Genomic DNA, 15936 nt, shown 5'->3' on the forward strand with positions numbered 1-15936 from the left:
ATTAGTGCTATCCACCAGGAAGTTTCTGCTAGCTGTGTTTTTAATGTTTTTAAACTCACACTGCAAGGTATTCTAGACAAACACAGATCCCCTACACTTTATTACACTATTATCCACTAAAAAACAAATGCCAGAACAGTAATGCTGCACAAACATAACACCCTCACCCCAAACAAACAATATAATAAGTCACAAATATTTAATTTCACCAGGTCTTAATGGCAAACAGGTAATGGAGCACAGGGCTGAGCTACTGAGACAGAGGGCTGTCTAAGTAGGAATAGATGAAGTCACAGGCTCATTGTGCTGAATGCAGTTCTTACCTGCACACACCAGTCCCACATCATTATCATGGGAGCAGTTGTGTTTGAGTGAAGATGATTTTGGACAGAAGTGAGTCTGAGATTTGTTTCCTCTACACTGAAGCACCTCTGACCACACCTGACCCTCCCCTCTACCAAACGCAGCTGCTCCCAGAACCTTCACAGGAGAACCACAGCCCAGCTCTCGACACACAACCTCTGCATCCTGCTGGTTAAAGTCAGCATCACACACTGTGGCCCAGCTCTCTCCATGAAGAACCTCCACTCTCCCAGAGCAGCGAGAACCTAAAACCAGCCTGGCTCCTAAAATATCACAAGAGCACAAACAATGAGATAACAACAGGATTTAATAAATGAAAGTCAGACAGCACAGTCACACAATGTAACTATTCAATACAGTGCACATATTATATGAACATAGTGTAGCTTGCCTGAACAGATGACTCCAGAATTGTGGGTTTCATTGCAGTCATGTTTACCCCATACTGGTGATCTACAGTTCTTCAGTCTAGACTCTGATCCACTACAGTCCACATCATCCATCCAGATTGGTCCTGATCCTGATCCAAAATGAGATTTGCCCAGTGCATCTACAGCTTCTCCACAGCCCAGCTCTCTACACACCACTGCAGCATCACTCATATCCCAGTCATCACCACACACTGTTCCCCACTGCCCTCTATGAAGAACCTCCACTCTCCCAGCACAGCGACTGCCACCATCCACCAACCTCACACTGCCTGTACAACAGACAAGGAATAAAGAAAGAAAGAAGCGAATAAAAAAAAAGAAATAATAATAGGTCTATGCTTCTTCAGCGTCGCAAGGTTATTTAACATAATTCTTAACAGATTTCGCTCATTCAAACAGCCCGAAAATGTTTTAAATAGCTCAATTTTAACGCTCTAATTACTAAAAAATGGCTCGGGTTCAGAATGACAGTTTATGGCTCAGGTCGGGTCTGGCTCGGGCAGAAAGTGCATGGATTTGGGCCGGGTCGGGCTGGATTTTTGGGCCCGATCTAAGCTCTACCGCTCCACACACTGCAGGTTTTTTGCAGCGGGGGAGCCATACACTTTTACAAAAACACAGTTAACTCTGGACTGGAAATATTCCGCTGTTTTAATCTTTCCAGACCTTGTCTCACCCCTAGGCTATTTTAATTAAGTTTTTCCAATAGCAAACTATTTAAAGTTGGCTTATTTAACGTTATATAATATTTACATTCTTCATGCTGATGCTAAACTAATGGTGGGAATACACATTCATTGAACTCTAGACGAGAAATATGTGCAGTTTTAATCTTGCAAGGTTTTTTTTAATCGCTAGGCTTTTTTATTGAATTTTTCCAACAACAAACTATTTAAAATTGGCTTATTTACATAATATTTACATGTAAGTTACTTAACGTTACTTCTAATGCTAATATAATGCGGGGATACACTTTTAACACCTGACCAGAAATATGTGCAGTATTTTAACAAAACAATTTCAACAACAAGTTGGCTTATTTATATGAAATTTACATATAACGTTAACTTTATTCTTCACACGAACACTGAGCTAATGCTAAGCTAACAGCGCTAAGCTTACACCTGAGGAAAAATATTGAGCTGTTTTAATTTTCTCACACTTCGTCATTAAGCTATTTTATCTAGGTTTTTCCCACAAAAAAACTATTTCAAATTAGCTTATTCATAAGACAAGTTTTAAAAATCTGCTCATTTTCAAATGCAATTCATATTACATTTAAACTATGGCAATGTTTAGCTATCCTTAGACAACTAACGTTAGCTAACTACCTAGAAAGAGAGGCAAGGCCAGCACGTGCAGGTGGTGTAAGACACTACAAACACATACATGATCATAAAATAAAGGACCTGGTCGAACTTACCTTATATCTTAGTAGCACAACAAGTCCTGAGGTGAGCTGAGCTGAGCCTAAATGAGCTGTGCTTCCGCAGCAACTAAAAATGTGCTGCTTGGCGCGTTGTGGAGTTTGGGTTGTGATTATAGACTGTATAAAAGTATGGACTGGACGGTCCCCATTTACTCTCATTAAGGCGTTTTAAAGCCAAAATATGGCCGAAACGGAAGCTGCCATCTTGCCTGCGCTTGCAGAGGCAAATTGGAGCCAGAACTGGCGTGACAGAGGTGGGAGGCGGGGGGCGGGGCCGTGTGACTGCTCAAACCCCGCCCACTCCACGTAATTTTCACCAAACAAGTTTAGTTACTTTACTTAGCTAACCTGAATTGGCTAACCTAGTTAACTATCGTTAAGTACCTAAGGCTAGGTTAAAAACCTAACGTAAATACTAAAATTAGGGAGAAGAACGAAGTATGTGTAAGGGATAGTATTAGTATAACAATAACGGCATTAGAAATGTGTGTTACCACTAGGCACCTGTAGGTGGTTAGATTCGGATAATTACAGTGTTTTTTGGGCAGGAGAAAAAAACAAGACAAGCAGTAAAAAGCCAAAGGAGCCTCACCTTTTCTGACCGCAGTTTTAGAATTTAGGAATTAGGAACATGAATATAAGTACCTAGTTTTCTGTTTATAAGCATTTTAATCGTTTTTTGTCCAGTTTTCTTGTGTATTATTTTGTAAAGAAATAAATCTTGGGTTTGGAAACCTAAAACGCGAGTTGGAAAGTGAGTCAAGAACCGCATGGATCTACAGTATGAATACTAATGAACTGATGGAGAGAAATGATCCACTTACCAAAAAAAAAACTGGAGAGAAAGTTTTCCTGAGGGTACTGTAAAAACAACAACAACAAAAAAAAAACACTGGGGTTATTAACAAAGGAGTGGGGCTTGCAGAATGTACAGAAATCAACTTTCCAAAAAAATCCTGGATGTGTAATTTTAGATTAAAATTCCGTCATCTTTCATTCAGTTGAATGGAAATAGGCTTTAGGGTTAAAAGCTGTACTGAAACCAGCCACCAGAGGGCGTAAGAGACGTTGTGGTTTCACTTTTCAACCCCTGTCGTGCTGTCTATACTTATATACAGTCTATGGTTGTGATCAGTGCGGTCTCAGCAAATCAGAGTGGTGTTGACTGGTTAAAATCAACCTAACAATTTTCCGCACAGATTGCATTTTCAAATAGAAAAATACATACATAAATACCTAAATTCGTTAATTAATTAAATAGATACAAAAATATAATCTACTAAATAATTAATAATAAATAAGTATTAATAAATGACGCTTAATCAAATTGTCTATATTCATACTGATTAACAATATTTATAACAATGATGTTGATATATTATAAATAAAAAATGATATGTATTCTTTAATAATGTCAATTTCCTGCACCTGTCACCATAAAGTCCAAAAAAAGTTACCTAGTCCGAAGATCAAATGTTTAACTGCATATTGTCCTCCAAGTTCATAGTTAAACGTCCAAACAGTTGGGGTTGGATCTTTGCCTGCCGGGAGACGGGCGGCAGTGGTGGGTCTGCGTGACGTCACCCGCCAGCCACTTTTTCATCGACCCGGCAGTGCCGGGCACGTACCCGGCAGTACTAAAAACTGACAGGGGGCTTGTTCTGACGATTTGTCCTACCTTGTCGAAACGTCCTACCGTGGCGCAGAATGATAGATTATATCTGTCGATTTATGCTACTTTGTCGAAAAATACTACCGCGCGTGTTTTGTGTTTCACTTTCTATTTGATAATACTCCTTTCATTAAAACTATAGGTAGGATAATTCGATAGCCTAATTATAATCATAAAACAGTACTCCCTTCATTAAAACTATAGGTAGGATAATTTGATAGCCTAATTATGATCATAAAACAGTACTCCCTTCATTAAAACTATAGGTAGGATAATTTGATAGCCTAATTATGATCATAAAACAGTACTCCCTTCATTAAAACTATAGGTAGGATAATTTGATAGCCTAATTATAATCATAAAACAGTACTCCCTTCATTAAAACCATAGGTAGGATAATTTGATAGCCTAATTATGATCATAAAACAGTACTCCCTTCATTAAAACCATAGGTAGGATAATTTGATAGCCTAATTATAATCATAAAACAGTACTCCCTTCATTAAAACCATAGGTAGGATAATTTGATAGCCTAATTATGATCATAAAACAGTACTCCTTTCATTAAAACTATAGGTAGGATAATTCGATAGCCTAATTATAATCATAAAACAGTACTCCCTTCATTAAAACCATAGGTAGGATAATTCGATAGCCTAATTATGATCATAAAACAGTACTCCTTTCATTAAAACTATAGGTAGGATAATTCGATAGCCTAATTATAATCATAAAACAGTACTCCCTTCATTAAAACTATAGGTAGGATAATTCGATAGCCTAATTATAATCATAAAACAGTACTCCCTTCATTAAAACCATAGGTAGGATAATTCGATAGCCTAATTATAATCATAAAACAGTACTCCCTTCATTAAAACTATAGGTAGGATAATTTGATAGCCTAATTATAATCATAAAACAGTACTCCCTTCATTAAAACCATAGGTAGGATAATTTGATAGCCTAATTATAATCATAAAACAGTACTCCCTTCATTAAAACCATAGGTAGGATAATTTGATAGCCTAATTATAATCATAAAACAGTACTCCCTTCATTAAAACTATAGGTAGGATAATTTGATAGCCTAATTATAATCATAAAACAGTACTCCCTTCATTAAAACTATAGGTAGGATAATTTGATAGCCTAATTATAATCATAAAACAGTACTCCCTTCATTAAAACTATAGGTAGGATAATTTGATAGCCTTAATATGATCATAAAACAGTACTCCCTTCATTAAAACTATAGGTAGGATAATTTGATAGCCTAATTATGATCATAAAACAGTACTCCCTTCATTAAAACTATAGGTAGGATAATTTGATAGCCTAATTATAATCATAAAACAGTACTCCCTTCATTAAAACCATAGGTAGGATAATTTGATAGCCTTAATATGATCATAAAACAGTACTCCTTTCATTAAAACCATAGGTAGGATAATTTGATAGCCTTAATATGATCATAAAACAGTACTCCTTTCATTAAAACTATAGGTAGGATAATTCGATAGCCTAATTATAATCATAAAACAGTACTCCTTTCATTAAAACTATAGGTAGGATAATTTGATAGCCTAATTATAATCATAAAACAGTACTCCCTTCATTAAAACCATAGGTAGGATAATTTGATAGCCTAATTATAATCATAAAACAGTACTCCCTTCATTAAAACCATAAGTAGGATAATTCGATAGCCTTAATATGATCATAAAACAGTACTCCCTTCATTAAAACTATAGGTAGGATAATTTGATAGCCTTAATATGATCATAAAACAGTACTCCCTTCATTAAAACTATAGGTAGGATAATTTGATAGCCTTAATATGATCATAAAACAGTACTCCTTTCATTAAAACCATAGGTAGGATAATTCGATAGCCTAATTATAATCATAAAACAGTACTCCCTTCATTAAAACTATAGGTAGGATAATTCGATAGCAGAAATAACCACAATCGGATGACCTGATGGGAGTTGATTAAGGTTCACTGTGATTTTACTGAATCCCCAAAGTTTTTTTTTCTCATGGTTTGCTAATACTTTTACTAATTAAGTTGAACATTGCATTGTAATCCAATAACACACATTTTTATAAACATATTATACAGTGTACTTAGATTTTACATTTTAAAACAAACAGTGCAAAGTGCAGCTTAATCCAGGAAAAAATACATTCAGGTTATTTGTTAACTGTACACTTTCTACAGTGGTAGTTGGCGGAAATCTCTTTACTATATTGGACACATTCAAAATGTGCCCAGCGACTGCACACATCACACTGCACCTAAAAAAAAAAAAAAAATCAAATTGATATCCATTAACAATGTGTGACAAATAGGAAAAAGAAAACATTAAAAACGATTATATTTACTTATTTATTTTATTGTAACTCATTAACAATGAGAGTACTGCATACTTGCAGACATGTAAATATTTACCATTTCAGTCATGCTCTTGTCTCCATCCCCTTCCAGCATAGAGCAAACTGTGCAGTAGTCCTCTGCATTGCCTTGAAGCAAATTCATTTTCATTATTTTTTTTTTGCACAAAAAGAAAAATGCTACTGCAATGACAATGTTACATGACTGCAGTGACCCTGAAATGGTGGTGTTAGTTTGTGTTGTTCTGATGTGAGTGGATCAGACACAGCAGTGCTGCTGGAGTGTTTAAATAGAACTGTGTCACTGTTGGACTGAGAATAATACATCAACCAGAAACATCCAGCCAACAGTGTCATGTTTGCACTGATCAAGGACTAGAGGAACACAAACTGTGCAGCTATTATCTCTAACTTTACATTAACAAGGTAGACCTACCAGTTAGAAATTAATAATAGAGTGGACAGTGAATGGACAGTGTTCGAAAACAACAGCAACACTGTAGTGTCTCACCGACATGTACCAGTACAACACACACTGAAAGAACTGTGAGTATTTTATGGTTGTATTTCACTGATGACAAGCATCACTACACAATTTGATTCATACATAAAATACTATATCACCTAACCAAAATTGATTCATAGAGCATAGGTGAGAGACAAAATATAATGTACGATATGGTAATAATGGCCACTGCTACACAACTCACCTTTACGTTCAAGCAATGAACAGGCTATCCCCATTCGGGCGGTGCTAATAGCTGCTTGTGTTGTCTGCACATTGTCGATAGCTCCAGTAGAAAGAAAATCTTCTGCGAACTGCAATATTATTTACAAACCTTTTAAACCATACACCAATTGGCCTGAAGATATTTATGTGAACAAAAGCTGAAAAAGTTAACATACCTTTAGCACTAAAACGCCACAGCTGCTCGCATCTTGCTGTGGGTTGTGTTTCAATACTGTTGTTCGCCATTCAGCGCTGTGATCTTGGTGTCCAATCATCTTTAAAAAATTCCTATTTGGCCCAAAACATAATATTTGCAATCAGAACGCGTATGTTTCTTTGTAAAAAAGATGAAATAGGTTTCTTAATAAGAAGCTTACCTCCAGTTCCGCAAAATCTTTCTCTCATATAATCCCTCATTTCCCATGGGGTCAATGATGGAGAGGATCTTTCTTGACATGCTGACAATCTAAAAAAAATTAATGTAAATACTTTGGTTTAACAGTGATTTTCTGTTAATTTTTTTTCCCAAATACAATCCTATTTCCAAAAAAAGTAACACAAAAAAATGTACAAAAGCTGAATAATTCTAAAAACACCCGGTGGAAAAAATTATTTGATTTGAAAGGTCAGTAAGATGACTGAGTATATTATGTGTCTCCCCGTCCTTAGTTCCCAAATGATTAACACAGTGGTGAACATTTTTTTTTTAAATTTGTTGCTTGTATTAAATTTAAAACAATGCATTTTCATGCATTGATATGATATGGTTTAAATAAATTTAACATTATTACATCCTGCATTTATTTATATTGTGTACAAAAATGGTTCTTTACCTCAAACAAATCTTTCTTTAAGATTGTCCAATGTATTTTACGTACACACAGTATTACTCAGATCACTGTTCATTCCAAAATATTTCAGTGTTTAACCCCTTTAAAAATACCCTTGTTGGTGAAATAGGAACTAAGAATTAAATGCTTGAATTTGATTTTATGAACTTCAGTGTTTTCCACTGTAGTATGCATTGAAATATATATCCTGACAATATATTGTGACCCATAACTGGAAATGAACAAAGCAACATTACTGGAAATATGTAATTTTAAGAACACACACCACAAGAATCCAATGTCCTCCGGTATTGACAGGGCACAGCCATGTGTCCTCAACTGGGAACTTCATCTGCGTTTAAGTTTTCAACAGAAAATATTAGTTATGGTTCTAAATGGGTTAAGTAATCACCAGAACTTTATGTGTAAATGCATTACCTTTCTGAGACATCGAAACTGTCCAGCAGCTAAAGAAGAAGCAACCACTGCACACAGCTGATATACAGGCGTCTGTAAAACAGCAACCAGCAATTAGTATGATAAGAACATATCAAAGAATCTCAAAATAACTACATCCTTAAACCCTACTTGCCTTATGTTGTTCAATCAGATGGTTCAGGTATGCATCAATCACCTATATTCACACAATAATTGTTAATAAACAAATAAACAATTTGTTTATAAAAAAAATCTCTCTAAGGATTTTGTTCCAACTGCCTGGCCTCTTTGAATAGTTTGATCCAGCAGCAAAAGTGTCCAGCCAGTTGGAACTAAATCCTGAGAAGGACTAATTAAACTTTATTTATTTCTAATTCTTACTTCATCAGCGACCCATTCGGTCCCTTGCAGTGTTCTAAAAGAAGAATCATACAATTTGTATGGCCCGGCAACTGCTTCCACCTGATTGTTGTCCTTTGAAGACCAGAGTCTCATTACTGAAAATAAATATGTAAACATTAGCATCACCATATCAGTTATATACTGATAAACAAGGCTAAAACAGGGCAAAATAAAACAAACAGTGTAAAACAAACAGGCCAACAGGCCTCATGCAAACAAAAAAAGCAAAAATAAATGGGATGGACATGATAACCTAAACAATGATTGTTATTTAACAAATATGTTTAAAGGAATCATCTAGGACTGTGGGAGAATCAATGGAAAGTAGTGTGCATAGCCTAATTCATAAGATGTTAGGTGTAAAAATCCAACCTAGGGGCTGGAGAAGAATTCCTTCGATACATCAAATACCTTGCATTTTCATAGGTTATTTTGTCCACCCTAAAATGTGAAATGGCAAGATTAAGACCAACAGTTCAAACAGAGGGCTTATAGAAAGAAGAAGAAGAAGAAGAAAACAGTTTATCATGGGCAAACCTCCATGAACAAAAATGTTCTGGGTTAGACCAAACTGGTAACAAACGGACCAACAGGTCAAAATCTGAACTTTGTAACTATGCCACCTTCTTCTTGAATGCTTCTTTCAGTGTTTGATGAGCTCTTTGTTGCAGGCTTTTCAGTTACTGTGGTTGTTTGCACATGTTTTTTGACATCAGCTTGTTTTGAAGCTAAACGTATAACTGAGCACCGTTGTACATTTGGGTCTGTGTACTCTTCTGAACTCTTCTTCTTGGAAGAAGACTGCTGAGGACAAGGAGAGAAGATGCTGCTGCTACTGTCGGCTGCCTGGCTTCTTCTATATGGTTTTAGATGGCCAATGTTGTACTTGTTTTTCAGGATGGCTCCTTCAGGGTTGTGACAAGTTTGCCACGGACTGACTGGATAACATATGGACCAGAGAAATCCGGTTCTATTCTTCCGCCTTTCCTTCCTCGCTTCCTCATATTCAGTAGAAGTACTTCATCCCCATCATTATACTCAACATTTTGGTATTTCTTCTGCACTTTTCTGGCATATGCTTCTTTTTGTTTTTCTTGAGACTTACGTATGTTATCTTCTGCTGTTTTTTTAACAGCTTCCGATGTTTTTTGTTTTGAATCAAGAAACTCGCTGTATCCTCCTTCAGGGAGAATAATCTTGGAAAGCTAAATTGAAAAACAGTCAGCAAATGTTACCCCAATTAGTGAATACAGTAGACCAGAGTAAACTGCCTTATCCAAACTGCCTGCATCAGATAAACATTAGTTTGAGCAGAGAGAGAGAGAGAGAGACAGAGAGAGAGAGAGAGAGACACAGAGAGAGAGAGACAGACAAGCCCCAGTTTCAGGTGTTTTTGTTCATCCTTCCTCTGTGAAAAGACAGCTGAATGTTATGGGTCTAGAAGGATGTGTTTCAGTCATAAAGCCCTCAATGAGAAAGGAAGATACAGACACAAAACAAGGAAGGTAGGAAGGTTCTGGTGTTCTCAGTATAATGTACTCACCACTCCAGAGTCCAGACCTCAACACTGTTACATGTTATTTAGGATTATGATGGTAAGAAGAAAATTATCAACAGACTTCCAAGACTGTCATCTGAGAAACTAATAGAGAGTCATAATTTTATTACAATTGTAAAGACAAAAACATACTTACTGGCACTTCAACAGGAACCTCTGAAGGGAACACTGCCTCCCTCCCATACATCAAAAGAAACGGGGAGAATTTTGTGGTAGTGTGCACTTTAGACCGCAATGAAAACAGGGTGGCATCCAGATAGACATTCCAATCGTTTTGCTGGTCATTGACCAATTTTTTAAGGGCTCTAAAATGCAAAAATATAATTAATTAAAAAAATTGCTTCGTAAACCAAATTACCAATAAATAATAGCTAATGCCAGTATATATAAGTGGTTCCCAATATCCACCATGTGGAATACCAGTGACGTTTTGGCTACATCTCTGAAATGAATCTTCATTTCATTCATTCCATTAACTATCTGTACAGACACTATATGTCCAGGACATGACCAAACATTTATTTTACTTAATATTTTACTCTTTATCATGAATTAGTTATGATACAGAGTAATGTGTTGTTCCCTGGTCCCACTTGCATATCACTTTTTCAACTTAAATTGACGATTTATTAGACTAGTAGTTTATCCTGTGCTGAAAGCTGAATGAAGTGTGACTGCTGTTAAAGTATGAAGGGGTGCTTAACTGTACAAAAGTTAGGGGAACAAATGATCTATATTAATTTGCTAAAGGAAATGCATTGCTTGCTGGAAAAGAATGAAATCATCAAGTTTATGCACAAAAAAACACCATGTGACATGTTTTAGAGCAATGCTTTTATGCATTTCCAAATCAGAAAAAGTTGGGAAAGTGTGGAAAATGCAAACAAACAATCCAGTGTTTTTTACATGTCCCTTTATTTCATTGCAGACAACTTATTTGTTAATATACTTCAAATACTGTATTATAGGCCTATAGCACATCCTTAAAGTTGGCACAGTGAAGCATTTACTACTTTGTAGTGCCCTTCTCACGATGATCATAATTGGTTTAGGCACCAAGGATATCAAACAACGAAGAAATATTTCGTTATTTTACAAAATTGTATTGCTGTACTATCCCAACCTTTTAGGATTGTGTTGAAGGCCTAAAATCTAAAACTAATGTATGACATGCAATTAACATGAAGTTGATCAGACAAAACAGGAAATATGTTGAGTCCACACTGTCTGCAATGCCATTAACAATGTAAGGGACACTGTTTTGTATTACATGCATTTGCCACTTTCCATAAGGCACTATATAGGGTGTGGTTGAATTGGCTTTGCCTTGCAAGCATTGTAATAAATACAAAAATATACCTTTTTATATTGTCATTAGTCTTCTCATCCAGGCCATTTGTTTGTGGATGATAGGCTGCTGTTACGCTCCTTTGGATGTGTAGCAATTCACAAAGCCTATGGTTAAGCTTTAAAAAGATATGATTATTGTAATCAAATATATTTATAAAAACATTCAATTTGCATGCAAAATAAATACACAATCATCACAAGCATAGTGTCAAGACAGCAACTATGAATCCTAATAAACAGAGGGCTCAAAAGTTTTCCAGTTTAATGATTACGCTTACATCATTAACAAATTCCCGTCCCTGATCTGAAAGGATGCGCTTTGGACAGCCATGTCTATAAATGATAGAACAAAGATTTCTACCCACTTCAGCTGCAGATTTAGTTTTCAAAGGAAAGGCCTCTACCCATTTTGAGAAATAATCTGTAACTGTCAAAATGTATTGAAAGCCATCTGAAGTTTTTGGTAATGGTCCTGTTAGGTCTATCCCAATGAGCTCCCAGACCGCAGACACCTACAAAGCAAAAAACAAATAAGCTATAATTAAAGACAGATATATAGATACTTTATTGATCCCAAAGGAAATTTAGCAGCCAGTAGCAGTTACAAAACACAGTAGAAAAACAATAGGTGTAGTACAATAAGAGAGCACAGTAAGGGATATAAGACTCTAAACTAAAATTCAAAACTGAGACTTAAAAATATATACATAAATATATAAATACAAAAACTATACATAAAGTATGGAAGTAATCAGTTGTAGATATGAGGTAGTGCAGTAGAAAAATAAAAGTAGGGCTGGTCACTATATTTCTTACATAATTATTTTTTTGATCATGGACATTGTTGATTACAAAAAGAGCACAATCAATCATATCTAGTTGGAATTTGTGCAGTTCAGGATATAACATGTTGAATAAAATGGAAGGAGAGTATTTGCTTGTCTTTTAATTTTTCTCACTTTCAGAAAAAAAGAATGACACTGTGTCAGAATTATTTAAGAACCATGACATTATATTTTGATCGATTTACTTGCCTTTATTTCATTAGACTGTTTAAGTTAAGGAGAAGGTAAGGAGGAGTTTGAATTAGTCACTGGAAACATGACACTGTTGCAGTCCAAAAAAAAACATGCAACCTCAAACCAGTAACTTTAAAGGAGATGGCAAAAGTTTGTAGCTTATAATGAATATTTAAGTTGATATACGGAGGTTTTACTAAATATTTCGCAGTAATTTCATTGCTCCACTGGTTAGGACATTTCATAAAATGCAAAAGACAGCTTATGTGCTGAAACCATAAATGAGAAAATTGATGCAGGAGCATGTATTATGGCTTTATTTTTCATTGGCATTGTGAGTTTCTACCATAATTGAATAGTGTTGCAACGTCTATATTGTGCAGCTCAGTTCACTACATTTTCAACATGCAATGAGAGAAAACTCTCTTTTTGGTTTAACTTGGTAAAAGCAATCACAACCACATGCGAATTATTCAGTACAAAAACACAATTATTTACCTTAATGCACTGTAGTGGTTGTGCAGCGGTCAAAGGCTTTCCAATTTTCTGGCATTTATCACATTCCAGTACCTTTAAGATGAACCCAATTAAAATCCAAACAGCTTGCAATTATTTGAAAATACAGTAATTGGTTAAAAAAACTAACAAATGAGAAAAAAATACATACCCAGTTGTCAATGTCGATTGACATTCCATGCCAGTAAAATCTGGAACACATGGCTGTCCGTGTTTTTAAGATTCCTGAATGTCCACCCATGGGAGAGGAATGAAACTCCTGGAACAGCAACATGGCTTCTTCTTTGGTTTTAATAACCCTTCTTTGATTCCCAAAAAACAGATCTCCATCTACATAATACAATTAAATACTTTATTAGATTATCAATGAGATTTTACAGTCCTACCTATAGTTTTAATGAAGGGAGTACTGTTTTATGATCATATTAAGGCTATCAAATTATCCTACCTATGGTTTTAATGAAGGGAGTACTGTTTTATGATCATATTAAGGCTATCAAATTATCCTACCTATGGTTTTAATGAAGGGAGTACTGTTTTATGATCATAATTAGGCTATCAAATTATCCTACCTATAGTTTTAATGAAAGGAGTACTGTTTTATGATCATATTAAGGCTATCAAATTATCCTACCTATAGTTTTAATGAAGGGAGTACTGTTTTATGATCATAATTAGGCTATCGAATTATCCTACCTATGGTTTTAATGAAGGGAGTACTGTTTTATGATTATAATTAGGCTATCGAATTATCCTACCTATAGTTTTAATGAAAGGAGTACTGTTTTATGATCATATTAAGGCTATCAAATTATCCTACCTATAGTTTTAATGAAGGGAGTACTGTTTTATGATCATAATTAGGCTATCAAATTATCCTACCTATAGTTTTAATGAAGGGAGTACTGTTTTATGATCATAATTAGGCTATCAAATTATCCTACCTATAGTTTTAATGAAGGGAGTACTGTTTTATGATCATAATTAGGCTATCGAATTATCCTACCTATAGTTTTAATGAAGGGAGTACTGTTTTTGCTTGTAATTCTGAATTCTGAACATAATCACCATATATATGCTATACATCTGAGTGTGTGTGTGGGTGAGAGAGAGAGCAAAAAGGAGATCATAAAAAGAGAGATGCTTATATAAACTAACCCTTTATCTGAAAATTGGAGGCATATCTCCGAAGGTTCTGCCGCTGTGATTTGTCAAAGTCTGATGGGTATGATCCCGAAGACAGAAGATTGTATACTGTTTCCCACTTCTTTTCCATGGCTATCACGGAAGATGGATGGAAGGAAAGGGTCAATTTAAAGTCCAAAACAATTTCAAAAAGCACTGATAATACCACTCTATTATAATAGAAATATATATATATATATATATATATATATATATATATATATATATATATATATATATATACACACACAAATATATGCACATATATATTTACACACACACACACACACACACACACACACACACATACACACACACATATATATATATATATATTATACTATATTACTGTATATTAAGTATTCATGGTTTGGCCTGTTTAAGTTTCAGTTTCGTAGACAATAGGCTCAACTAACCGTGTCTAGAAGGCTAGCTTTAATTCACTCGGCTAGCTAACTTCTGTGTACATTTATCAGGCTAAAAGACAAGTCTTAACTCCAGACTAATGTACCTGTATTTGCTCAAAAGCCCTAAAACAGCCTCTGAATATATTTGTGCTCTTGAGCCCACCAAATTAATGAGGTAAGGCTCGTAGTTACACGTGGGTAAGCGCAAACTACCGAAACCACCGAGAGTAACGTTAACGTTACAAACATTGAATAGTTTTGAACTTAACCGCACCATTTTTAACCACTCAAGGTATTTTTTTCTTCTATGTACACGTTTAAAACACTCCTGCAGACATTAACATGACGCCTAGTTCATATAGTAAGCTTAAAGCAAACAATGAACATTAAATAGACGTTAAAACATTATAAAGAGCAAGTTAACTCACCGTACTTATATCCAGGTAGGATAAAATTATGGGCGTACCCGAAAACCATCGTCATTTGACGTAAAAATGATGTGCGCATGCGCAGTAAGCCTCGGTAGGACCACTCGATGGGTAGGATGAAATGATAGAACACCGGCAGTTTTAAAAACTGTCAGGTAGCTTCCTGACAGTACGCCGGCACTACTAAAAACTGTCAGGGGGCTTGCTGACAGTATGCCGGCAGTTTTAAAAACTATCAGGGGGCTTGCTGACAGTATGCCGGCAGTATTAAAAACTGTCAGGGAGCTTCCTGACAGTACGCCGGCACTACTAAAAACTGTCAGGGAGCTTCCTGACAGTACGCCGGCACTATTAAAAACTGTCAGGGGACTAGCTGACAGTACGCCGGCAGTTTTAAAAACTGTCAGGGAGCTTGCTGACAGTAAGCCAGCAGTATTAAAAACTGTCAGGTAGCTTCCTGAAAGTACGCCGGCACTACTAAAAACTGTCAGGGGGCTTGCTGACAGTATGCCGGCAGTTTTAAAAACTGTCCTGACAGTACGCCGGCACTACTAAAAACTGTCAGGGGGCTTGCTGACAGTATGCCGGCAGTTTTAAAAACTGTCAGGTAGCTTCCTGACAGTACGCCGGCACTACTAAAAACTGTCAGGGGCTTGCTGACAGTATGCTGGCAGTTTTAAAAACTATCAGGGGACTAGCTGACAGTACGCCAGCAGTATTAAAAACTGTCAGGGAGCTTGCTGACAGTACGCCGGCACTATTAAAAACTGTCAGGGGACTA

General features: G+C 35.8%; 2 protein-coding genes and 1 long non-coding RNA gene across 22 annotated transcripts in view; 1 reads left to right on the top strand and 2 right to left on the bottom strand.

The window, feature by feature from the left end:
• Positions 1–15936, bottom strand: part of LOC125799007 (deleted in malignant brain tumors 1 protein-like) — an 85982-nt gene that overhangs the window by 63664 nt on the left and 6382 nt on the right. For 10 of the 16 annotated variants that reach the window (XM_049474479.1, XM_049474478.1, XM_049474476.1 and 7 more), the window contains exons 2-4: positions 3048–3084; positions 755–1063; positions 324–626 (exon numbers count right to left, since the gene is read on the bottom strand). In XM_049474479.1, coding sequence (XP_049330436.1) covers positions 324–626; positions 755–1063; positions 3048–3084 — 649 coding nt within the window. Of the gene's footprint in view, positions 1–323; positions 627–754; positions 1064–2217; positions 2451–3047; positions 3085–15936 lie in introns of those variants that run through there. The other 6 variants (XM_049474487.1, XM_049474485.1, XM_049474486.1 and 3 more) reach the window with 4 other exon arrangements.
• On the top strand, positions 5264–5798 carry LOC125799010 (uncharacterized). The gene is made up of 3 exons (XR_007437812.1): positions 5264–5339; positions 5402–5525; positions 5650–5798. It is a non-coding gene; the product is annotated as an uncharacterized LOC125799010 (long non-coding RNA).
• LOC125799008 (sentrin-specific protease 2-like) lies at positions 5881–15288 on the bottom strand. Of its 5 annotated transcripts, none has more exons than XM_049474493.1 (16): positions 15156–15288; positions 14294–14413; positions 13287–13465; positions 13118–13189; positions 11610–12112; positions 10387–10555; positions 9065–9133; positions 8672–8787; positions 8445–8486; positions 8291–8362; positions 8139–8204; positions 7400–7488; positions 7199–7310; positions 7003–7111; positions 6351–6421; positions 5881–6196 (listed from the first exon to the last, which is right to left on the bottom strand). In XM_049474493.1, the coding sequence occupies exons 8-16, from the start codon at positions 8783–8785 to the stop codon at positions 6092–6094; spliced, it is 780 nt and encodes a 259-aa protein (XP_049330450.1). In that variant the 5' UTR covers positions 8786–8787; positions 9065–9133; positions 10387–10555; positions 11610–12112; positions 13118–13189; positions 13287–13465; positions 14294–14413; positions 15156–15288; the 3' UTR covers positions 5881–6091. The 5 variants fall into 5 exon arrangements, with proteins under 5 accessions (XP_049330450.1, XP_049330448.1, XP_049330449.1 ...); XM_049474491.1 differs by lacking the exon at positions 9065–9133 and adding an exon at positions 10236–10259; XM_049474492.1 differs by lacking the exon at positions 9065–9133.

This window comes from Astyanax mexicanus, chromosome 2 (assembly GCF_023375975.1).
Source record: "Astyanax mexicanus isolate ESR-SI-001 chromosome 2, AstMex3_surface, whole genome shotgun sequence".
NCBI classification, from domain to species: domain Eukaryota; kingdom Metazoa; phylum Chordata; class Actinopteri; order Characiformes; family Acestrorhamphidae; genus Astyanax; species Astyanax mexicanus.